Genomic DNA, 26,424 nt, shown 5'->3' with positions numbered 1-26,424 from the left:
TACCTTACTCAGCCGAGTCATGGGACTTCCTCAATCCGATCTCTTTGAGGAATGGATGTTCTACTTCACTGAGCAAGTATTTACTAGGAAGTCTAAGTTCGACTAGGCTCAAATCATCAGCGACAATATTCATAGCTGGTTGAGCTTGAAGAAAAAAAGTACTTTGCCATGACTTCCTACTTGGTCTACATGTTTGCTCGACACCAGGCACTGACGGGATTAATTAAGAAAGGTGAGATTGGGAATGGGCCAAATCCGGTTAAGGTATACGACTGCTACCCTCAGTTGTAACTTGCATTACTATGACATTGCCCAAAGAGAAAAGAATAACATCGCATACACAATTGGTCAGTACGAGCGTGTTAATGATACTTTTACAATGTACCTGGTTAGATTAATGCAAGGAGGATTGCATATAAAGCTGTCAAAATAGGCTACCACCCTGATCCGGAAATACGGTGCATGATTTATCCAGTTCCCCAGGTTCACCTACATCAGAATAGCAGGCTTTTAGGGAACACCATTCCAGCTTCCGCGCTATCCATCAGACAAAGTAGTCCTCAAGGAGGTAGCAAGGCAGGCACACCCAGCAGGCAGCTTACTCAGAGACACAAAGCAATCCAGGTTCACCTTCCCCATGATTTTGGGTAATCTTGATGTGCACTTCAAAAATTCGGTGCAAGCTGAAGAGTCATTTGCTGAATTGGCATCCTATTGCTTATAGGAGCATTTCCCCAGGAAATGCTTTGACCATGAGGGATTGGGAAAGAAGGCCTGCGGCAAGCATTACAGGGCCAAGGCATCGATAGAGGACTATTGGAGCAATTGTTCAGATGACTTTGAGGTCCGTCGGCGAGAATATTCTAGGTTGAGTGTTCAGCAAATTCGGCTTTATGAGTACCGCCAGGTCCCAGATCAAGTGACAGACTATGGAAATTGCTTGCAAGTCCGAGAATTTGAAGCAGTTAAGGACCTCCCGCTAGCCATTGATTGGACTCGAGACCCAATCATAGATTTTGAAGCAGTCATGGAAGGTCCAATAAGGTACACAGATAACTGGTTATCCCAACAAATTGAGAGGTTGACCCATGAAGGTACCCAATTCACATACAATTTGATGGGTAGTCTCAATTCCCAATCTTCAGAGGTGAAGGAACCTCAAGCACGCCAAAGGAAGAGGTTGAGAAACCTGAAAGGAAGAGAAAGAAAGCAAGGGCCAATAGAGGGACTCGAACATCGAAAAGAACAAGAAGAGAAAAGATCCCAGTCAGGCGGCCAGAGGTTACTTCCTCATCCAAGGACCCCAGTTCAGAGGATGATGTGGTTGAACTTGATTACATACCCACTTGTTGACGTGTATTTTGTACACAATCATACACAGAATAAAATACCTAAAGGCATCTTATCCTCTCTTGAGAAAATAGTCTCTAACTGCTGAAGATCTGCAAAAAGGATCAGTTAGATGGACTCCAAGGTTCTTTTAGTGGGGTCTCCACGTGTGGACAAGCTCCAGTGGTATGATGTGATTTGCTGGAATCACAAGGGGACTTACATTGAACTTCCGATCTGCTTTGCTGGACACAGGCTCTGACTAACTTAGATTTGAAAAATGAAAAAAGGATAAGGGCGAAGAGAGGATCTAATCCTAATACGAAGAATGTAGGAGCAATGACTTGACTTTTGATGAAACTCTAACTAGGTCTTGTTTTGACATCAATGGAACATCTACACAAGACTAGTGCGATCTTCTATGGGAAGCTTTATGATGTTCAAATCATCACCGCAGGCATAGATACCATCCAAGTTGATGCATATCAATGAAGAGGCGACAAATTGAAATTGAGCTTAGGCTGAACGATTCCAGTTGACTACGCAAGGCAAGTCTGCAATCAACAAACTGCTAGTAGTATGGATATACGAATTTCACCATCAATCAAGCACATTTCCTCCATTCATCTAATTATCTACCATCTAAGATTGAAGACTCAACAAGAAACCATGCAAATTGCAAGAAAACGACATATTTCACCATTACTTCAATGAAAATGGAGTTTGTTTACAATCAATGGCAACAATTTCTTGCCTTGTCCTCCTATTCTACTCTCTATCTACTAACTCTTTCAACTATTTCTATACTATCTCTCTCTAATTCTAAATTATATTTTACAAATGAAATGTTTGGGCTTATATAGTGCCCACAATACAATTTGATGGCTTAGATCAATTCAAGATCAATGGCCAAGATTCAACAATGAAAAACCCTAATTAGGGTTTGTTACAACCATTACATAACATTTAATGCTTGACCAATGACAAAATTGTATTGCTTGGACACATGTCCCCTCTAGAAAAATCGACCAATGGATAGCCAGGGTAGGTACATTGGAGTTTGTGCCACCTTCCATGAGTTAAGTACATTGAATCTGGACATGCTGAGGTGGAACACACTGACTGGAGAAATGATGACTAGGACGCCACCTCATCTAACACTTGTAACTTGGTAGATATTCATCTTGATGTTGTTGAGAAACTTGCTTTAATTAATTCCTCTGGATCTATTTTGCTTCTTCAACGAGCCCTTGTTCTAACTCCTTGCGTCCTTGATGTGCAGGAAGATGATGTACCTCGCCTTGGAACGCTGGATTGAAAGAGGTCGCCCATGTCCTGGCTAAGACCGTCCCGGCGAAGACCGTCCTGGATCCGGCTTGATTTTCCTTGAAGAGACCTCCATTTGATGCCTACACAACATTTCAAAATTAGTACCATGATTTTGCAATACATAACATAAATTAGAGAGCAATTTTTTAGGAAACTTAATGATAAGTCCTTTATTAATCATTTCCTAAAAAACGATTGAGCTAAGGAAAAACAAAATTTCAAAATTCAAAATTAAGGCAATGACAATCAAAATTCGAAATTAAAACAAGAGATCTTGCCATACCTTACTCGAGAGCTTAACTCTAAAATGCAAAATGAATAAAATCGCCTAGGCAAAATTTGAAATAAGATGGTCTTGATGTGATCTTCAAAAGAACGTTCTTCTTATCAACTTCGCCACCCTTCAAGTCTTGGACATGATCTCCTCTTCAAGTTAGCAATTTCGCCATCTTTGATATGTCTTTGACGTCCTAGGCAACTTCACTCAAATGGAAACTTCAAGTTCGCACCACCTTGCTTTGAAATAAAATTCGCCTCTTTGAATACAACTTCGCACTTCTCCCTTTGATCGCATTTGAATGATAAAAAGGTGATGTAAAAATGAAATCTTTCACCCTCCCTTTATAGCGCTCACACCTTAATTACTACTAGGCCGACTTTGTAATTAAAAGCGAATTTAAAATAAAGTAAAAGGCCGACTTTTGGTAAAATAAACAAATAAATATCAAGCGCTCCACTCAATTTTTATTAAAAAACTTAATTAATTATTTGCCAACGTTTTTTAATTTGTAAAATTTCGATTTTTAATAAAGGCAAAATAATTAATAAATGATCAATGCTATATTAAATGCTAATTTAATAAGATTTTCAAAATTTATCGATTTTGGCATTTAAGGAAAATTTGAAATGTTTATTTGGCGCCAAAAATATGAAAATGAAGTGGACGTACCTCATCGCTCTGGTCCCTTGGAGAGGGACAGGAGCGATTTTGCTCTTATGGGCCTCATTTCACTTCATCACCTTCGAAAATTATATTCAACGGATTCGCAATGCCTCCTTTCATTCAATCATGCCTTGAGATCGGTTGAAATTTGGTGAGAAAATCATCTACAACAAAAATCGCTCTGGTCCCTTCCTGAGGGACAGGAGCGAACTTAAGCATTTTGGTCCTTTGTTGACGTTTGATAATCTTCAATTTGTCTTCAACGGGTTCGATTGACCTCCTTTCTTGCCTTCGAACATAAAATTTGCTTGGTCTTTGTTCAGGACGTACCTTATGAAGAACTTCGCTCTGGTCCTTCAGTGAGGGACAGGAGCGAATTTGACCCTCTAGGCAAAACTTCATCATTTCATTGTTTTTGATCAAGTCTGGATGTTCTATCATGCTCATTTCGTCCTTCACCATGCCTTTGATGTCTCGATTCGTCCAAACAAGGTCAGGAATGGCTCAACTAAGCATTTTCGCTCTGGACCCTTGGTGAGGGACACGAGCGATTCGCCTTGGTCCCTTGGAGAGGGACAGGAGCGCATTTCGCTCTGGACCCTTGGAGAAGGACACGAGCGAAATTTGACTTTTCGCACTCTCGATCAGGACAATTTTAATGGAATATAACATTCAAGTATAAGTGACATTTCCTTCTATGTTTCTTCTTTCTTATACTTTAAGTTATATTCCATATATACTTTCAGGATGTTTGAGAGTGGTTTCAGACCTCCAGGAGTTATATTGCAAAATCTAGTTTTTGGAGGTTTTTTCAGTTTCCAGACTTAGTCAAATTTCAGGGTCAGGACATTCCAGACTTAGCCAAATTTCAGGATCAGGACCTCACTCAAGCCGGACTTGCTTATCCATGTGATCTCCCCGACAGCACTTCAAGTTATATTCATTTGATAAAATGTACCTCTTTGGACCTTTTCACATCGTCAAGATGCTAAAATCCTGCAAGGACAAAGCAATATTTGATTTTAAGCTCCGGTCCTTCACTGAGGGACAGGAGCGATTTTTCCCCTGGAGGCATTTCTGTGCTCATGAAAATCTTCAATTTATATTCAATGGAAAGATCTCGCCTTTCTCCATCACTTCCAATTCGTAATTCATCTTGACTCTGCAGGAATAGTAAGATATTTGAAAACGAGCTCCCGTCCTTCACTAAGGGACAGGAGCGATTTTGCTCCTACAGGCCAAAATATCATGATTTTACACATTTTATCACTTTACAAGGCGAAAACAAATCATTTGAAATGCCTAGGATCAAAATTCAAAAAAAGTCAAAATTTGGTCAAAAATATTCAATTGGACAAAAATTCACATTTCATCTTCAACACTTAGACAAATTTAAGCTCTGCATCAACATTCCAATTGAAAATTAGACCATTCTGGCGAATTCATTTCATTCAAAATTTGCATTCTAGAAAAGGAAATTCAAAAAGCTCTCAAAAGTGACTGGATTTTGGTCCGAAAAGACGGTAATTAGAACCCTAAGGCTTGACCCTAAATCCAGACAACTAACAAACTAACAAAACCCTAAAAAAAGCAAAGCGAAAATGAGCAAAACGAGCAAAAAACATGGGTCCCCATTTGCAATGGGGCGATGTGTGAAAACGTCACAACACCACTCCACCTTCACAAAATGATCCTGTTGCATTCGAGGCAAATAATCCTCAAACACAAAATGAGCAAGAGGCAGAGGTGAGGATCATTGGCTTGGATGAACCTGGAAATCAGGTCGAGGAGGGAGAGATTGCACCTGATCAAGGGATTGGTAAACATGAGCTCACGCAAGAGAGCAGGCATGAGTTGCAGCCGGAAAGCGGCAACAAAGATGACACCACAGTTGAGGGAGAATAGAAAGAAGATGCGACTCAAGAACCTAGCAAAACTGAAGAGCAGCCATTACTAGAGGATACCCAACAATTGCTTCGGTGAGGTGGTGGAGAACTCAGCCATGAGTAAAGGATTAGATACTGCACCCATTCCTCCTATGCCCGATCAGTTACAGATAGGCAGCTAGTCAGCTGAGGCCTCCAAAGAACAGAGTCAGAATCTAACAATTACATCTGGATAGACCATCCCTCAGGACTAGTTATTAGCTCGTGCACAGCGGAAAGCGGCTATCAAGCCACCAATTAACCTGGAGGATATCTTCTTTCAAATAGGAGAAATAAAATCCAAAGGCAAGAAAAAGCCGAAGACTTACACCAGGATTACCCAAGACGAGCAAAGGAACCGCACGATTCATATTGCTACCCCACCTGTAGACAAACCAGCAGATCAGATTGCATTGGCTGATTACAACGTCACGACCATCCCAATAGGGCGAGCCACCAAAGAGCAGGAGAGGGAATAATTCAAAGATTCCATGCAAAATATGCTCAGAGAGCTCGACGAAATGACCGCTGAGAGAGATATGTACCGGGCTCGTGCTGAGCAAGCTGAGGGGTACATAGATCACCTGTTGAAACCGTTGCAGCATGCCGCTGAATCCCATGTTCCCCCATTGGCGCTAGCACAAAAGACTACAACTGAATTTGAAGGAGTGCGTGACACTGCCAAGGCCATCAAGGAATGGATTCGAGGCATTAAAATAAAAGGAAAGAAGATTATTAATGATGTATTTGAAGTAACAATCAAAATACAAGCAGCACGGATAGAGATGTTGGAGGTGCAAAGGGAGTACACCAAAATTCAGGAAGTGGTTGTCTTAGCTCAGCCACTCATGAGGGCTCTTTTCTGGACTCACACTCGGATTCCAGCACTACATTCTATCCTAGATCCCTATAATGTGAATACTTTGAAAGAGTGGTATTGGATCGTCAGCATGAAGATGGACATGGCGGACATCGTTAAGAAAATTCAGGAGGAATGTGAGATGGACTTATCCCATATCGAAAATGGCGGTGAAAATATCCATAAGGCATTGGTCATTGGCTGGACAGATACCATGGAGGATGCTGATGTAGTATCACGATGGAATGCCAGGTTGAAGCCCAATAAAACAACATACTTTGTGGAGGACATAAGAGTGCATCAGCAAGCTGCATACAGACATATTGCGCTTCGAAGATCAACAATCGGATTGGCGCGAACGGCTAGGGATAGTCGACTCTCATCTTGAAGCCACGAAGTTCAAAATGCGCAATCCTCCTTTTCCCCCTAATGAGGACTTGTTCCCCGTTTGTATAAAATTTCAAGAATATGTTCGGGAAGAACATGCGGCACACCGGGACATCTGGAAAGGTTACTTGCATGAAGAGGATGAATTTTTGGAGAAAAAGTACACCACGGGGAAGGAAAAACTGCTTTCTTGAAAATATTTGTTTCTTTCAAATTCTAAGTGCACTTTTTCAACATAAAGTTTCTTTCCAACTACCAAAGTCATTGTAAATTTTTTGAGCTCCGTGCAAGTGCACTTTTTGGAGCAGCTTTATATTTGGTAGTTGGCAGTTATTAGTTACTTTATGGTTGGTGTTGATATTTTGCTTTCCATTTATGGGTATGGGCAGCCTTGTTTTAAGGGATGAATCTGGCCCACTTGTTTAAGTTTAATCTTGGTCATTCATCCATTTTGAAACTCTATATAAAGGAGTTGGTTTCTCCTTTATTTTTAGTAAGAAGTTAAAGATTGTTGCAAAAGCTCTGGCAAAATTTATAGTGTGAGTGCATAGTCCTCTTCTCCACCCTTTTTAAATTTCTACAAATGTATTTAATTTTTAGATAGCTTGTTTAGATATATATATTTGATAGAAATCTTGGTTCATAACATTAAGAAATAACTGATTATTTCCTCTGTATGGTTAGTCTGAGCCCAATTTTATCCCAAGTTCAGTTGTTAAATTTGAATGAATGGGTGTGAAAATCCAGCATTTATTTTCAACAACTTGAAAATTTAAAGTTCCAAGATGATTGCATCAGTTTTTACCTAGTTGTGCTCGTTTGCTAGCAAAGTAATTTCTGGTTATTTTAAGATTTCCATCTATGTGTCTCAATATGTTGTCTTAGTTAAGTTAGCTAGTTGTTCTTATTACTCTCTATCCTTATCCCTTTTTTCCTTTTTTTTTTTAACCCACAAGTCAAAGCTAAAGCAACATCATGTTAAAGGTAAATCAGATGAAATCAAACTGTAAGATCTTAGGGAACCTATGCGAAACCAATTCTGTCTAACCGTAAGTCGCCTTTGTGTTTCCAGCAAAACACATCAACTGTTGAGTTATCCTGCAATCGAGACCTGACAATCGAAACCTTGAGGTCGTCCCCATTGATCAGTTAAAACAGCATTAGGGATTTCCTTATCTCAAGAGAGGATAGGATACTTAGCATTTTACTCTGCATTGATTGGAGAGAGTCGTAGTTCCGCGATTTTAGCTACGTCAACACATACCACGCCTATTGCAGAGACCTTTGCTATATTAGACTAGATAGAGACCAGATCTGTACCAATTTTTCAAAAGGTATACTATGTGAAAACCAAATTTCGAACTGTTATAACAAACATTTCCATCATATAAATGTTCTAGACCAACTTTCTCATACCATCCAGTTTATGATAACTTCATTTAAGCTCTAAGTAACTTTCACAAATCATCTAAAGCCATTCAACTAAGAATCACAAGCGCAGATATAATGTTCATCAATTTTAAAGCAACAAAGCATGTCATACATTAAATAAATATTAGTGATAATGATAAGTTATACAATAGCCTGATATCCTGTTCGTTGACTATCCAATGGGTGAGTTACCTAGTACATAAAAACATATAGAAGCATGGTACAGTAATTAACAAGGAGACAAAAAAAGTCCATAGAGAAAGAGGGTACACAAGTAATGAAAGCAAAAATTCACACTATTAGCAAGTAGGTTTTATATATCTTCTTTGCAAAACCTCTCATGTATCTTTTGTATACACAAGATGCATCCCTACTAATATGAATGCTATCATACACAATCTAAGTAATCACCATGATGCAAAGTATCATCTATAAACACCATGACACAATGTATCATGTATGAACTCCATGACTATATATACATGGTTTAGACAGGTTACTACAGCCTCTGAGATCAATACAAGACTACACAACTAACCTAGAAAACTGGCTGGTGAACCCTTCACTGGAGCATTTTCAACATTCCAACCCAAAAATATTTCTTCCATAAATTTCCCAGCTAAAACCCTGAAAACTAATCAACCTGGAACATAAGCAAAATGTAAGAAAATAAGGCACAGAAACAGGGCAAAATGCAAAATGAGTGAAAAAAACATACCAAATTGGACAAAAGATCCATGTAGCATGGTGAATTCCGCTACACATAGCCAATGGGTGAGGTAACAGTTTCACTTTGATAATGTAGGCACCAAGTAATTGTAACCACCTAGTTGACACAGGTTTCCATTTCCAACAATGAAAAGTATCTAATGTGGCTTTTCATACACTCCTGAATAGCATATCCTTCCAAAAAATAAAAAATAAATAAAGGTGAAATGGCCTCCTTTTTATTCCTATGAAAATATCTGCACATTAGCTAATGGAGGTGGAAATCATGATAACCTTGGACAGCAGTACAGTTAGCAAAAATGGCGGGATATGGGGTGAAAGGTGTTTTAAACTAGAAATAATATCTTCATTTTGTTACTAAAAATAACATATAGTTTATATTTAAAAATTCGATTGTTGCAATAAAATTAATGTTTTAGGGGCTTGATTAAAGGAGAAGAATTTTTGTATTTGCAAGTTTTACTATTTTATTTCAAATATAAGTATGTCAAGTTGATGTATATCAGTTAAATTGTCAGTGTTATGTCATTTCATTTCTACAAGTTAAATTCATTTCCTTGTGTCAATTTCACTTCTGCCATCAAGGAGTTCAGTTTCTACAAATTGACAAATCAATTCTTAACATCTAGAGCAATATATTCCTATTTTTAAATTTTGGAGAGCAATGACAGAAATGGTAAAAGTAATAACATTGTTAACAAAAACTTTTACTTTACATTAAATTTGGCAGTCATCGTACATGAAAATATTAATAACATCTAGAGTTATTCTACACTAACATCAACAAAAAACAAAATGTACATTGATAAAGGCTTTTGTTTTCGATAAGTTCCACAAGCGCATATGTGGTAAAGTGCAAGGGAGAAAGAAGATGGATTATCTTGAGGAGTTTAACCCCATGTGTGATCATCTATAAAAGGCATACATAGCACCTAGTATTCCATGGAGAGCTAAGATTCTTATTGCTCAATTAAGAACCATCTCTCATTAACTCTGATGTGAAATGAGCCTATGGAAAAGAATTAAATAAATGTGGGAAGAAAGTGTGTATATTTTGCACTACTGGGATAGTAGAATCAGAAAAACACTTTATTATGGAGCGTAATGCCTTCAAGGACATCAAGGACAAACATGTCCATATCATGACAGTGGTTTCTTGGATGGAACATTTTATCCAGTGAAGAGACTGTTGAGAAGTTAGGTATGCTCATCTTCTCCTTGAATAGGAAAAGGAATGAAATGCAGAAGAAAAAAAATGGCAAGGCTAACTGCCCCATAGGCCATTTTTAGCCTCATGGACATTAAACTTATTTGTTCATTCATTCCATGCCATCAACTCGAGTTTAATACTCTAAAACATCTCAACTATTTGCGCTTATTTTCTTTGAAGGTGACGATCAATGGTGGATTGTTGTGTCAATCATAATGGAGTTGATGTATCTTGTAGCAGGGGTCGGATTATTAAATATTATTTTAGTCCCATGTATCAAAATATCGTAAAGACATCTTTAATTAGTGCAAATACTTTGTGCCATTTGAGCTCATCGGATTTTGAGGTTTTCTAGAGGGTGTGTAAATAAGTGATTTGGATTGGAAGAGTATTTTATTTTTGTGTAGTATGATATTTTTGATAAGTTTTATTGTCTCTTAAAAAAATATGGCCTTCTACGAGATCTTATTTCTTATGAAGACTAAAAATATCTAGTTGTGTTTATTAGAGAGATGATTCAACAAAGAGACCCTATATCACTTCAGGGAATTTGTGTATTCTTTGGTTCTAAAGAAATTATCCTGAAATAGTGAGGAATTTAGAAACTAATCAATTCTTGATCTTATACTAATTTTATTACATGATTGATGAGATAAAATGAAAATTATAAGTTAATCAATTCTTGATCTTGTCCTATTATTTTAATTTTATGGATGATAATAAATAAAAATTATAAGAAAATGAAAGGACCAACTAGAAGAATACATGGTCCAATTAAGGAAGCAAGGAACCCAATTAGGAGGTGAAGTTATTTGGAGAACTCAATAGCCATATAAGGTAAGCCTTAATGGTCAAGCCATACCATTGGTGAAGCATGTGATCAAGCTCCCTATATTGAGCTGATAAAAAGAAGGAACACCAAGCTTCATCATCATCTTTAAATCAACCAAATAAATTCTAGCTTGTAGGAAAAGATAATTACAAAAGTTGGAAAATAAATGCTACTCTTAAATGATAAAAGATACTAAGAATAATTGTTGGCACTCTAACATCTAGACCGACATCCACTTCACTGAAATTTGTTTGCATCCTAAGATTTATAACTGCTTCTTTCAACCACTCTGGTTGACTTGTTTGTGTGGGCAAACTTAGACGTTCTCCATTATCTGTAGCCTCATTGCAGACAATTTGAATAGCGGAGATTTCATTGTCCCACAATTCAATATCAGGATATTGTGTGCATTCCTCTTGTAAATCGTTTATTGCAATGGGGGCATTATCTGCATTGTATGTTTGGACAAATTCATCTATTTGATCCTCATTATATCCAACAATGCACAAGCAAGTTTCAGCTGCAACAAACTATCTAAGTTACCAGTTCAAGTTCAAGTTTGATGGTTCAATCAAAAATCTTTTGGGGATTGGGTTCATTTTAAGTTTGTCAATAATAAAACATCTAAAAACAAGAAATATATACATATTTGTAGCAATAATTAAGTTCAAAATACACTACCATATTAATAGTCAAATATTAGTCAAAACTCAAATGTCACGATATATATTAAACTTTGAAGTTAAAAAATAATAATGTCAAGCATCAACAATCACCCACCATTGATCAAATATTGTATGGATCATCGAAAATATCATTGTCATCATCCATATTAGATGATCTATGTTGTGGTAAATTGGAACCACAAATAGGGCCATTGGCACTGGCACTACCACGAGCATTGGCACTAACACTCTCCTGCTCACTAAGCTCATAGTCATCATCAACATCAAGTGCAGCAAAGTGAGCAGTGCAAGCATCCAATTCGATACTCTCTTGATATCTCACTTCCTTGTCTCCCTTTCTTTGTAGCCACTTTGTTTGTGTGCAAGGTGCCACAAGTTTGAATGCACAAACACCAAGTCCTTTGCCTTTTTTGAGTGTGATCTATTGAATGCACAAACACCAAGTCCTTTGACTTTTCGGAATACATAAGTCAAAAAAGTAAAAGAAAGTTTTAAAAATGCCCAAATTTGGTGGATTGGCATAGCTAGAAGCGAAACTCAACCCAAGTTCACTCGGGTTCTAGGTTGAACCCATGAGCTATGAGTTGAACCCTATCTAAATCAACAAGTGACTAGACCTAGACCCTGAAACGGGTTCAAACCGGACCACGATTTGGGGCTTTCCCTAGGCAACCCAATAACATAATAAACTGTGTATCATCTTCCACTATCATGGCATCATTTTCAGCTCTAGTAGTATTTACTTCTTCTCCAACTGTGAAATCCTTACTTGACCTCGTATACTTGTCAAGTGCATTGTGATTTAACGACCAAATTCATGTTCTTTGGATGCAACTAATAATATTGCATGGAATCACTACCTATGTGAATATCTTGCTAGCAAGAATCGCCAACTCTTCCCTTCCTATTTCAATTTGGGGGCAATTTGATGTCTATAATGTCCTTTGTTGTTGAAAATAATTTTTGAATGAAGAGAAGACACTCATGTCCAGGGGCAATAACTTGTGCCCAATATGTGCAATGAGGATGAGCAAGTCAATGTCTATACACCTTGCTTCCTTTATTACCTTGAATGCCACATGCTTGCCATGGCCATCAAAAATAAGAAGAGCTTTGTTTGTAGGTTACACCCCACTTAAGATTGATGTAGAAAAAAGTTCCAACCAATTGATAAATAACTCTTTTATCATCCAAGCATGTTCTTGGGCTGCCATGCACACCCCCAACTCACAATTAATAATATAGTTCTTCATATGCCTTTTTTATTTAAATAGATAGAAACCAAGGAGAGAATTTCTCATTGCACCAATGCATACTAAAATTGTGATCCAGTCCTTGCTTTTGGAGATTAAGTGGGGGACACATTTAGAACCCATTCTTGCAATCACCCGCATGCTACAATTTTTGCCAACCTATACACCAATTTCATCGCAGTTCCAAATTCCGCTAGATTGATATTGGTGCTCACTATATAATTTATGCAAGTGGTCATAAAAGGATGCAACAATGGAGGGTCTTAAAATCATTTCTCTATCCATGTCCACCACCTCTACAATTCTAATCATCAAATCTAGGTGTCTAATTCAAACCCTTCCCACCATGACTTCCCCAACATCCCATCTTTGAACGGTTAGGCCTACATTCAATCACGTGAACCATACAAGATTTGAGTTGAGAAGCTTGAAGTCCATGGACAATATCAACCATGTCCTTGCACCATTGGGAAACTTCAGCCTTCCCCTTAGATATAATGGTTCATGGCCCCCTCTATTTGTTGTTGGTAACTCCATTCAGCCATGTCCTCAAGCTACTAGGCAGGATTCCCCACTTGATCATTGCAACCTTGATGGACCTATGGTTATCTTCATGATTTTCTACTATACTTTGCATGTTAGAAAGAGACCAATAAGATTTGGAGACATTTGAGGACACCAAGTGCACATCATTTGATTGAGCAAGTGAATAAGTAGAATATCCGGTTCTAAACCTAATTGATCAATGTTAACGGTTGGTTCCAAACCTGAATCATGTGTTGAGTGGTCTACACATTCATAAACAACATTTTGTTAGTTGGGCATTGTTGTACCGTCCTCGCTAGATTGCGCAGAAGTGAACTTCACTCCTTGAGTCATGTTGATGTGTTTTTTAGGACTACGTCTAACACAGAATAAAGTTCCCAACGGTCACTTCACTCTCTCGTGGCTAAAATCAGATCGTATGCTAAGATTGCAAAGAAAGATCAAATGGCTAATCTCAAGATTCCTTTTGCGCATGGATGTGACTCAGTTAGTTGATGGGTTTGTTGTTAACCCAAGGGGCCTTACATATGCTCACAGAAGATTTTAACAAACTTGTAGGTTCAAGGATTTCTATGCGAATGATTTGCAATGAAAGCTCTGTTTTTGGATGTTTGGGTTAAGATACGCAAGAAAGTAAATGGGAAAGGGTTTAGAATGTTAACCTAAATCTAATCTAATCCTATGAACAAGGAGACAGAATTACTTATGCAAAATCAAACCACGCTTCGTTTTGCCAACAGAGCACAACTACACGAAGGTAGTGCAATCTTTAGAGGGTGTGTAAAGGGTTTTCAAGTCATCAATGGAAACCATCAATTTCAACAATCTTCACCGATGATTGAAGTTCAGCATACACGTATAATGGGCTCAGACTAACCTTGCAAAGTGTACAACAATCAGCTGCACACAAAAGGTATGAGCTTAAATTCTTCAACAAGCAACCCAATCAAATCCAGTTCATCTAACAACACGAAAGCAAATATAATCTAATTGAAGAGAGTGAGACCATGCGAGCTTCGAAACAACACAAGAATACACCAACAATTGAACAATGTATTGAGTGATTACTCAAAAACTCTTAGCAACAATCTCTCCTCCCTTACAAGTGAGGGGGATTACATGCAAAACTCTAATTAGGGTTTCTACCAAAAGATTCTCCACTCAAGATGTAACAAGGTGGGGATCAGCAATTAATACCCACAAAGCCCATATACAATCAATTCAAATAAGCACAAAAATGGCATCCATACGTGCATTAAATGCACCCCATTACATCAAATTTGCCCAAAATACCATAAATATTCCAAGACCATGTGATTTTAGTGCCCTTGCTAGGACTAGGGCGGAATTTGCATCATGTCAAGGAATTTCTCAATTTTAACATTTTCCATGGCTTCCTATAAGTTTGACGCCCTGACTCTTCTCCTAGGCACAATTTTCCATGTGTGAAGGAATTCACAATTCCTTGACCTTTCCATGATACCCCACCTTTAGCGCTTTTGGTTTGGCATGGGCATTGTTTTGGCTTGAGGAGGGAATTCAGCATTTTCAGTGTTCTCCATGGATACCTTTGTTTGGCTCCTTAGCCAAGACATGGGCGCAATTTTCAATGTGCATAGGAATTTTAACTTTTTGCCATCTTCCTTGACTCCTTCTATTTGGCGCCATGGCCATGTGTTGGGCGCTAATCTCCTTTAGGCATGGAATCCTCTGTTTCCTTCATTATCCTTGACCTGACCACTTTGGCGCCATTCTTCCTCTATGGGCGCAATTTTGACTTGGAGATGGAATTCCATCCATCTTGGATTTTCCCTGACTCCTTGCTTTTGGCGCCCTTCTTGGGAAATGGGCCTGGATTTTACTCAACCAAGGAATTTTACCTGTTCCTTCCATACTTGGCCAACTTTGACCTCCTCCAGACTAAAGTGCCATTTTGGGTTTTGAAGTGGATTTCTCCAGGCTTAGAACATTTTTTATCACTTTCCACTCCAGGAATGGATGCCAACACTTAGCCATTTTTTATCAATCTCATCTGTTTTTTGACCTTCCGAATTTAGACAGATTCCTCAGGAATGTTCAGTCTTCATCGTTTGCCATCAGGGACCTGTCACAAATGAACTTTCCCAAAATAGAAACCTTTCAAAATGTCAAAGTTAGAGCCCAAAACAGGACACATGATGACTTACTATAAATAGAAACTTACTAAAAATAGTAAGTTTGATTTTTGGCAAAATGAAGACATTCCGGGACACAGTAAAATCCCTAAAAAATAGGAACATTCTAGCTCCGATTTCGCTCAAATTTTACAAGGAGGTTCATCAAAGGGTCCTGATTCGAGTTCTACATTTAGTTTTTCCAAAACCCTAAAAGAAACTCCTAAAATCTAGGACTGAAGGCAGAAACCCTAAAATTTACAAAACAAGCCCTAGACTTAACCAAAATTCGCTCAAACGAAAAGCAAACTTGATCAATTTGACCCCCAAACACTTGCTAAGCAGAGAGGCTGACGAGACTGCCACCAAGACCCCAAAAACCAAAAACAAAAGACCGAGAGAGCCTAAAAAGTAGGGGGTCCCCATCTAGGATGGGGTGATGTGTGATTAGGTCACAACAAGTCACTCTAACTATGCAACTTCCAAATGATCTCTTTCCCTTTTTACCTCATGCCATATTTTTCACTAAACTTGAACGTCAGGCAAATAATAGCAATACTTGTAGCATTGTTAATGAATAAGTATGACAAAAGCAAAAATATAACCAATTATACTTGTGACAAAAGCAAAAATATGTATGACAACAACATAAACATAAAAACATACATGGTGAGAAAACCATATGACTGAAAGGTGATAATTGTTTCTAAGGAACAATGGAGCAAACATATGCTTAATACTTAATTTGATTATATATATATGTATATGTGAAAACACGGCCACCTCAGACATTGTGGATGACAATAGCAAACGCTTATCATGATTAGGAACCAATAAATGTGCATGAAAATGAAGCTCGGTGTTTTTTTTCTTTATCATCTAAATATAGGGAACTTGATCACATGCTTCACCAATCATGTATAGGAAGCCATATATATATGAATGTATGTTGTTGTGTTGATTATGGACTCTCTATTGATGAATGGAAATGAAGGTTTTTAGAATTAAACCATCAATAATGAAGGCATATGATTATACATGAACTTTTGATTTTTTCATCCTAAAAAGGGCAATGGGATAATGAGAATGAACCCTTATACAGATTGCACAATGAAGGGAGAAAGATTTGATTAGTTGAGCAAAATAGGTACATGAGCATCATTGTCTACAAATTGATTGGACAAATGATAGGTTGATGTCACTTGGAACCATGGAGGGTATCCCACAAGCATATCATATGTGATGGAGCCAACCAACCGAGAGCGATGCATAATGAAAAAAACAAATGACCGAACTATAATATTTGTTTGAGTAACATAGTGTCATAAAAGCTTAGTACTAGCATATATCTGTTCAATTGGTAAGAAAAATAACACATATATAGACAGTTTCATGAATATAAAAAATATAAAGTCATAACAAAAAGTTGTGGACATGGAATTTAATAACCATATATATCGTTGTGAATTTATGTAGTCATTTAGAAATTGCGTTGATAAGGCAATGAAATTAAGATGCACCAACCTGAAGATGCCTGAGTATTTGAGGAATGTGCAAAGGATGCTTGTTGATGCTCTATAGCATGCAGAGCGTATTAGTGAAAAATCTAGACAAAAGCGATAGTGTTGTTGCATTGTGAAAATGAAGTTGGCTATTTCCCTCTTTTCAATTTATTCAAATTTGAAAAACAAATGCATTCTCTTTGGTTGTTGACTTTGAAATTGGAATTAATTTAATAATGATTTGATCATTTGAATTTATAATTGTCATTTCTGTATGAATTCTACATTGAAATGATTGAATTATGAATTATATTTTGTTTGATGTCTAGTAGGGGAGCCTTACACCATTTATTGTTAATGCAAGTACACATAATAGATGGAGTTAACAAATGTGTGAGAGGAAGTATGGGAGAATGTGCATTTTATAGCCATAAAATTGATAGGAGCTTGAATTTATGGCAGATTAAGAACCAATAAATGTACATGAAGATGTGTAAATATAATCTAGGGGAAGAGCACCAAATAGATAACATAGTTCCAATAACCGTCACCTTATTGCCATGTTGACCCCCCAATAGCCATCATAGTGAAAACACCATTAATAAATTTGTTTTGTACCAATAGCAGATCAATTTTTGCAGTTTTTTGTTCATAATTGGACCATTTGTGCACCACTATTGGAATGTTTACATGCAAAACTATTGGGACATTTGTCAACAAGTACTAGCAATTTTGAGTTGACGGTTACTGGAACATCTTAGTTAGGTATCAGGCGACACTTTGAAATGTGTACTTTTTGACCTTTGAGCGCATAACAGATTCCACAGCGTGCATCGTTACTACCAGAAGCCAGATCGATAGCTATAAGCAGTTAAGTCGCATAAGAAGACAACTTAAAAAAAAATCAAAATCCGATGTACCATTTAAGATCTGTGGGTGCGTGAAGTTAGCTATGACGACTACTGGTGCTCTTCCCCTATTTGAGTTTTGCACCCTATGCAAGTGAGTGGTTATTGTAAACATAAAGAATTTTAAAAAATATAAAAGCTAGTATATTGAAACAACATGTCTTATATTAGAAATGCAGTTGCATGTATAATTGAACACATTCATTGGTCAAATACGCATTCACATGAGAATATGTATCAGTGCATTTTGCAAAATAACTTCACATGTACGACAAATGAAACCTTTCCGCTCTATGAAGAGTAAACAATAATATTATCATACATCTTCACAACTCTAGAAAAGCAGTTGTGCCCCACTCTCCCATCCGTACTGCAGTATAAAAATATTCTGAACTACTTGAAAGCAAATAAAGCAATACAGCTCGTGTCTCAAGATTAACTTTAAATAAAGATACAGCTCTATAGAAAAATGAATGCTTTTACGCAGTAATATTTCTTTGCTTTTATAAGCATACGCACGTCAATAGTGGAAGAACACGAGAGACGTACCATAAATACCATCTAACTAAATGAACAAACACGTGTGACGGTGTGAGGATTTGAAATTCAAATAAACAAATATCCTAGTAATAAATAAATAAAATGCGTGAGTACCGAGGATTAAAAAGGAAAAAATGTCATACTAATAAATGGGAAAATACGGGAGTGTACGAAAGAGAACATGGCGTACCGTGGTAGTCATGCCAACAATTTTTGCTTTTTTCAACACTTCAAGTTGTCTCCGTTTGCTGATTTCTTCCATGTCCTGGCATATTTCATCGTATGCTTTTTTTGCCTCTTCCAATTTCTTGACTATTTTTTGGCGGCTAGTTTGCATGATCAACTGCACCAATATCGCCCGATGGGACTCGTTCAGATCCCATGGATTTTCATCCAGCAGCCACTGATACTGCTCAAAATCTATCTGCAAAAACAAAACGCTTCTCTATAACTTTCAGTAGAGAAGAACCAGTACACATTTTTTAATAATTGGAACTGGAAGAATACAGGATATTCACTCACATCATTTGATGCTGTTAAACTTGCATCAACTGCTTGGGATTTGTAAGTGAAGAAAGTTTCATTGAGCCAACGGCATTCATTTTTCTTTCCACCTCTATATGATTTTTCATCAGGCTCGTCCAAATCTTCTTCTTCTTCGGGCTTAGCTTCAAGAAATTGTTCTATTAACACATTGACGTTATCTTTGTTCTCCCCATCAAGAACATCACTATATGTCTCATTTGTAGCACATCCGGTTGCTTGCTGCTTCAGTGCTCCGCACGTCTTCTGACGAGAAAAGCAATCCTGTACCAACTTAAAAGTCCTGTTATTGGGCATCCAATTTTTGAGAGCTTGGGAAATAACGTAAAGCAAATTTGTAGAGTCCTGTGAATCCTCGCAAAGGAAATCCGAAAGAGAAATTTCCTCTGACGGCATAAAATCAGCAGCGCCAGCAGGTACTTGTGAAACATGTGAAATCAGCTGCCTCAGTTGAAAATCAGTCATGTGGCGAAGCACCGACTCTATTTTCAAGTCGCGGCTTTCCGGTAGCTGTTTTAGAGCTTCTTCAATTTCTGTTTGGGCGCGCTCCAGCTTTTTTGTGTTGTCGAAGTAATCCGGTGTGAATTCATCAAATTTCGGTATTAATGAAAACAAATTAAATTTATCCAAGGATGGCTCAGTGCTTCTGCCTCCCACTCTCACAATTCCTTCAGGGCAGAAGTTTAAACAGGACTGGAGGAAGTGATCCAAACCCTGGTTCTTGTATGTCACTACCAGTGCAGGCCCCGCTGGCAATGTATCTGCAGATAACACTATCTGCAATATCCTCACTCCCACAAACGATTTGCCTGTTTGATGGATCGAAACGTGAGAAAAAAGCTCTCAAACTTTTTTTTTTTTAGGATACATGGACCGTAAATACCCACATAGAGATGTGCACTTCAGTAAATTATTGAAGACAATGGACCATCTTTCTATGTAAAAATTAATTGAAAACAGTTCATTACCCATCCACAGGATACGTGGCAGGTGGTACCCTAGAAAGAAAAATCAAAATTGACACGTGGGTAAAATAAAATATACCTATAGGTAGCTTTTTATTTTAAGAGACAAAACCCTTTATAAACCTGCCAAAGGAAAAGGTGATATGAAGAAGAATATAAATTTGATGGCTGCATGACGTATTTACAACATATGTATTTTTATTGATTAAATAGTTTTAAATATAGAAAAATGATAATAATTATACGTATAGTTATAATTATATTTTTTTTAAATTAATTTCACAACTAAATAATATATTTTAAAAATATACATATAAAACATTTTAAAAAATAATATTCAAACAAGAAGCATATTAAATTATATAACCAAATTACATAAAATTGAAAATAATCGTTTTGTTGGGGATGAAGATTCGAATGTTTCCGCAATTACACCTAAAATCATGTGTTTTGACAATTGAATAGATATTGAAGTTTTAGTATTTTAATTAAAAATTAAAAAATCTTCTATTTAATGCTTTTTATAAAAAAAATGTATTTACGTATTTTATTAAACGATTTTAAATAATTAAAATTATAAAATAAAATTCAAGTAAATAAAATATAAAAAAATTAAATAAATAAAAGTATTTTTTAAATAATTAATATAAATTATAATATCTTAAATATATCTATTTAAAATAAGTTTAGCACAAAAAAAAAAAAATGTAAAACTTATAATGGTTAAAAAAATCTTAGAATCTTATTTTTTAGTAAAATTTGAATTTAATTTTTTTTCCTTTGAACTTTTGAAAAATTATAAAACCTTTGAGAATCATTAGTACTACTTATCTTAAGATTTTATCTATTTTTTATTTAGATATATGATCAAAGAAAGATTAATAAATGAATACAATTTGTTTGATATTTAGTCAAACCCAAACTCAAAAAAAAAATTTAGCCAAACTGAACCTGAACCTAAATGGGAACCAACAACTTAGTATTTATTAAATAATTATGAATTTGAGTTTGTATTAAATGTAAATGTGTGTGTAGCATTCTATTAAATGAACTTTAGAACCAAATACTTTTAAAGTTGAATCAAAACCAAAACAATTATTTTCCAAAAAGTTAACAAACAAATTCTTTAAAATATATATTTTGAAAAAAAAAAAATTATGTGATAAAAATAACATATAAAATGTCATATGATTAATCAGGTTGTGTTTAAATGGCAAGGTTGTTCAAATACCCAAAATGACATCAAATTGGAATTCCAAATGGTGACTAGTAGACTTCTATTATGATTCTAAATTGTATATGTTGATGAAAGGGAAACTCCACTTTTAACCTCCAGATCAATTTAAATAATAATAATAACATATAAAAAGTAATAATAATAAGATATAAAATAGATATGACCAACACTTATTTCCTTTGTTGAAAACTTAGTAGCTTGAGATTACTCTTCCCAGATTACTATTGAAACAAAGTCCTAAAATTATTTTGTACAATAAAATACATCTAACAAATTTTGCTAGATTTCAGCAAAATGAATGAATGTTTTTAATCACATCCAGAAAACCAAGCATAATAATTGAATGTCTCTCCGACAACCTACAAATGAAAAGACCTCTGCATTTATCTATACAAAATTGACCTTTCAGCGTTCAGGTTGAAACAGTTTATGGGATGTTTTTCACCGTTTCTCTGTTTTCTTATCCACATTCATAAAGGGCAAAAGCAGATTTAAGAGACTGAAAGTAAAAAAGCTGTAGGGATGTGCAATTTCTTAAAAGATCATATGTAAAATGCAATTGAGATATTTATATGTTCCAACACTTTTCAAATATTGCCCTTTACTTGGCCAACAACAAAACTCAATTAATAAATTCATGTTCATCTGAACCCTACAAAGAAAATTATATGTGGTGGAAATGGATTGCCCATACCTGTACCGGGAGGTCCTTGAATCAAAACCAGGCGGTTGTTTACTGCAAGCTTAATTGCACTCAACTGGCTTGGGTCCAGAGTGGTCCTGTACCCGCCTTTGATTAAATTATCCAATTCTTTAACCCCAGACCGAACGCAAGTCTCACCAAACAAGCATCCCCAGTCCACAGTGGTAGCCGGGTCCGAAAGGTAATTCGCAGGTTGGTGTGTCCATCTAGCATGCACAAATTCTTCAAGGAATGAAAAATTGTGACAATCCATCTGTTGCAAGCCTCTCAAGATCGGCTCATACGCCTTGTAAAACGTTGGATTTTCAGCAAAAACAAGGCTGGATGATCCCAACAGTCTGCTCATACATTCAGCCGATGAACCTCCAGCGCCTCCTTTTCCGTCCACTGGCTCCACGAAAATAACACGGGCTTTCTTGTCCTCCTCGCATTTGGCCACCACACCCCAAGTCGAAGACTCAAAATTTCCTCCGGCGTCAGATATACAGAGAAGGGTTCCTGTCATGGGAAGTTGTGCAGGTCCTTCACCGCCAAGTCTCTGAGCCGTTATTGCTAAAGTAATGCCTGGTTTTCTTCTACTAAAATGGACTCCTAGGACCTGTCCATCTGTCCATACTTTCATATCTCTGGGATCCAATTTGTTCGCTTTGAGATCGGCGAGGCCTTTTCTCAGTGGCGCAAAGCAGTCTTCCCTTAAAAGCGTGTAATAAGTGTCTAGGTATTCGTCCACAGAGCCATAGCTTCCCTTCTTCTTGACGGAGGGAAGGGGTTTAAGCGCCCATTGCTGTCCGCTTGTGACCTCTGCAGAGACTGGAACAAGAGGCATTTTGTCCCACGGCAGCTTCTCAAGCGACGCTGCCTCGACCGCCGAGGCGCCTGAATTGTAAACCCGAGCATGGCAACGCAGAAGCTCCAAAAGAAAATCGCAACATCTAGACGGAGTAAAATTGTCTTGCTTTACAATTTCTATCATCGATTCAATCAGCGGCAAAAGATCGCTAACGCTTTCTGGACTCTGCGAGACAAGGCGGAGCATGAAATTTTCGATGAGCAAACCTTTTTCTCCATCATCTTTCCTGCACGACGACCTCAAAAATATACTAATATACTCCATTAATGCGCCCGACGACCTCAAAAACTCGGTGCCGCAGAAGAATTTGTAAAATTGTTTCACCCTCGCACCGTAGAAAGCCGCACCTCCTTGCTGCAGAATCTCCGCCAATTCCAGCACTCGAGTCACCAGACCTTGCGGCGGCTGCCGTAGCTCCAAAACGAGAAGAAACCCTACCGGACATTTAGTAATTTCTCGCAGTACCTTTCCAGGGCCGTCTGAGCAGAGACCTAGAAGCTTATCAAGATAGCTTTCCAGAGCCACCGGACTCCTCCTTGTGCACTGCACAAGACGCGCGTAAGCTGCCCGGGGCCTGTCTGAATTATCATTTACAGTAAATTGCAATACATCACCGATTTCAAGATCCAGAAGCCCTGTGTCGGTTTTCGAACCGTCGCCGTATCTGAATTTCACATCTTTTTTCACATCTTGTGAAGCGCCCTCCAATTTAATGAAGCCAAAATTCTCATTCGAATGTAAAGCCAAAATCTCTCCGACCTGTAACTTGGCTGCTACCGCGAGCGGCTTTTCATCAGAGTCCCTCTCTCCCTGTTGCCCACTTCTTCCTGAGCCTCGAAACCTTCCTCTGCCCCCTCCTCTGCTATTATTATTATTATCATTACTTCTTTGACCACCGGAAAACTCTCGACTCCTTCCTCCTCTGCCTCTGCCTCTGCCTCTGCCATTATTATTCTCCATTCTTTCTGCACTGTAAAAACGGTTTACAAGCAAATCTTTAGCCGCCGCCTAAGCTATAATTCAGATAGCACACTGCATGCGTAACGGCTAAAGTTATACTGATTATGGACTTCCCACTGCTCACCTCTGAGGATTGATAACGAAAGGCGTCCACTGAACAATCTTTTTATATACTCCTTTCCATTAACTTGCATACTAAGTTTTGCATCTTGTTTTTTCATACTGTTACATTCCATCTGTAAATGTTCAAAATTCCAGAGAATTTGAATCGCTAGCTTCCTCGTAATTGCTCTGAAAAAGAGGAAGGAGAATAGCGCGAGTCACATCAAGACATGACGTAGAATGTATTGACCGTACACGTAGTAGCAAATTCCACTCATTTTATTTTTTATTATATAAATTCTACTCAATTGCGCGCCTTCCGCGAAAACCGTCTCGCGTCCCGTTTGCGCCATTTTTGGTGTCTGACAGCGACAGGGGATTTTTTTAACCTTATTTATTTGTTATAATTTGAATGCAAGGCTAAAGGCTAACAACTCAAGACATTATGGTTTTTGAAGAACTTATGTGAGACCCGAATTTAATGTAAATCAAAATGGGCACGTTCCGAGTTTCTTCTTTATCTATCTTTTAATAAAGTTTCGATTAGACTGATGCACGCTTCATAACAAATGCCACGTAACTACTGCCAACTCGTGCCAAAATAACGTCTTTTCAACAAAGGGGTATTATTATTATTATGATGTTTTATTAAATATTATTAAAGATTATTTATTAAAAATGATGGGAACATACACATAAGAGTATAATTAGCAATGGTATTTAAGTTAATGGGTGTACTGAGAGGAATTTGTGAGTAACGATCATTTAGAATAGTTAAAAATGGATATACTAGCACTTGTACCAAGGAGGTGCAAGGGTTAGTTTCATAAGAAAATATTTGTAAGTTAGTATATTATAGATGTATATTATTATTATTTATTATATTTATAATTGTAATTATTTTGTAATTGAGAATCGTATAAATATAAATATATCATAATTTCTAACAAATTTTCAACTAAAGGAAGAACTTTACTCTTGTGCATGGTGAAATGTTAGAAGCAAAGAAATATAATGACAAAACATTATTGAAATGGTAATAATCTATAATTCCATAGAGGATCAAGACAATAGAAATATATTACAATTTCAAACAAAGTTCTCACTAAAAATAAAAGTATGCTAAAAGCAATTATTTAAATGCTGAAATCAATTTTAAACAAAGTTCAAAATAAAAGTAAAAGTATGTTTAAAATAATTATTTAAATGTTCAAATCATATATTAGTGATGTCTTCATAAAAAGATGTATAACAAATGGAAAAAATTTAATTTCAAATAATAAAATAAGAAGAACATCAATGATATCCTAAATTTTTAAAGAAATGCCTTGCTCCTCATTGTTTTTCTTAAGATGTGATTGTTCTTATTTTTATAAAAGGAATGTATGTCAAACACAATAGTTCCTCTAAGAACAATAAGAAGGACCAAGGTATTTTTTGGAAAAACAAGATACATCTCTATTTATGTATTTCTTTGAAACAAAAATATAGAATTCAATTTAGGAATATACAAAGAGAGATATGTATTTGTTAGTTGTGTTTAGAGTCGCCATATTAATTCAAGGGTTCCCCTTTAAAAACCACACCTATCTTATTCGAGGTCTCCCCTTCATCATCTAAGTGTCTATCGTCCTTTGAAGAAATTTGGTCAAGTTCTCAAGCTTCCACGGTCATTCCTCCCCTCCCTTTTGAATCGCTTCGAATCATTTCGAACCTCAGTTCGAAGTAGTTCAAAGTGGTTCGACCAAATTTTTCATACTAATACTCTTTCTTTGGCAGGAAGTATCTTTTATCGCGGCAGTCTTCTTTGAAATACTTTGAACCATTTTGAAGCTCGGTTCGAAGTAGTTCAAAGTGGTTTTTGGCAAGTATTAACGGCGGGAGTTTATTTTTGGAGTACGATGCGCCTCCTTTCTCTCAAAGCAATCAATGGTCCCGTCAGCATGTCAAATCAAAAGATTTTATTTCTTTTTCAAGGAAAAGGGCATCATTGTTATGAGTGTGAGTAGACCTTCGTTTTATGAATGACTGGATATCGCATGAAATCAATTATTATTAACTCATGCGAGAGGGTAAATCATTAATCGAGGCATTTATGCATCGACGCCTCGAGCATGTCAATCCTGATGTGAGGTGATGAACTATCATTATCCGATCTTCCCATGTATAAAGTTCCCCTGTGATAAATTTTCATTCAGTTGCCTGGTAAGTTATCCAAAAAACAAAGAAAAAGGATAAAGGAGAGGAGGTCTGATTTCGGAGAGAAGGAGCAGTTAGGGAAGCTAGAGGAGATTATTTGCTTTTCAATGGAAAACAGGTGAGAGTTTAGTAACCTTTGTTCTGTTCTGCAAAACTGTTATTTTCAAAGGTTTGTCTGAAAGAGGTCTTGCTTGTTTAAGTTGAGAATGAAGTCGGTTATGCATTTTCTCGGTAATGTTTCTAGCCTTGAATGTAAAAGACCAGTGATTTGTGATATCAATTTAGAAGGGGTAAATGTGGAAA

The 26,424-nt window shown here is 36.9% G+C and overlaps 1 protein-coding gene across 2 annotated transcripts in view; it reads right to left on the bottom strand.

Moving 5' to 3' along the window:
• Positions 1-24,107, bottom strand: part of LOC131035924 (uncharacterized) — a 74,340-nt gene extending 50,233 nt beyond the window's left edge. Inside the window, exons 1-3 of one of the 2 annotated variants that reach the window (XM_057967695.2) lie at positions 22,002-24,107; positions 19,085-19,914; positions 18,753-18,986 (exon numbers count right to left, since the gene is read on the bottom strand). In XM_057967695.2, coding sequence (XP_057823678.2) covers positions 18,753-18,986; positions 19,085-19,914; positions 22,002-23,820 — 2,883 coding nt within the window. In that variant the 5' untranslated portion in view covers positions 23,821-24,107. The remainder of the gene's footprint in view (positions 1-18,752; positions 18,987-19,084; positions 19,915-22,001) is intronic. The other variant, XM_057967694.2, reaches the window with a different exon arrangement.
• Between the last annotated feature and the right edge of the window lie 2,317 nt (positions 24,108-26,424).

Source organism: Cryptomeria japonica, chromosome 3 (assembly GCF_030272615.1).
Source record: "Cryptomeria japonica chromosome 3, Sugi_1.0, whole genome shotgun sequence".
NCBI classification, from domain to species: Eukaryota; Viridiplantae; Streptophyta; class Pinopsida; order Cupressales; family Cupressaceae; genus Cryptomeria; species Cryptomeria japonica.
The sequence above is the reverse complement of the archived record's forward strand: the minus strand, read 5'-3'. Positions and strand labels throughout refer to the sequence as shown.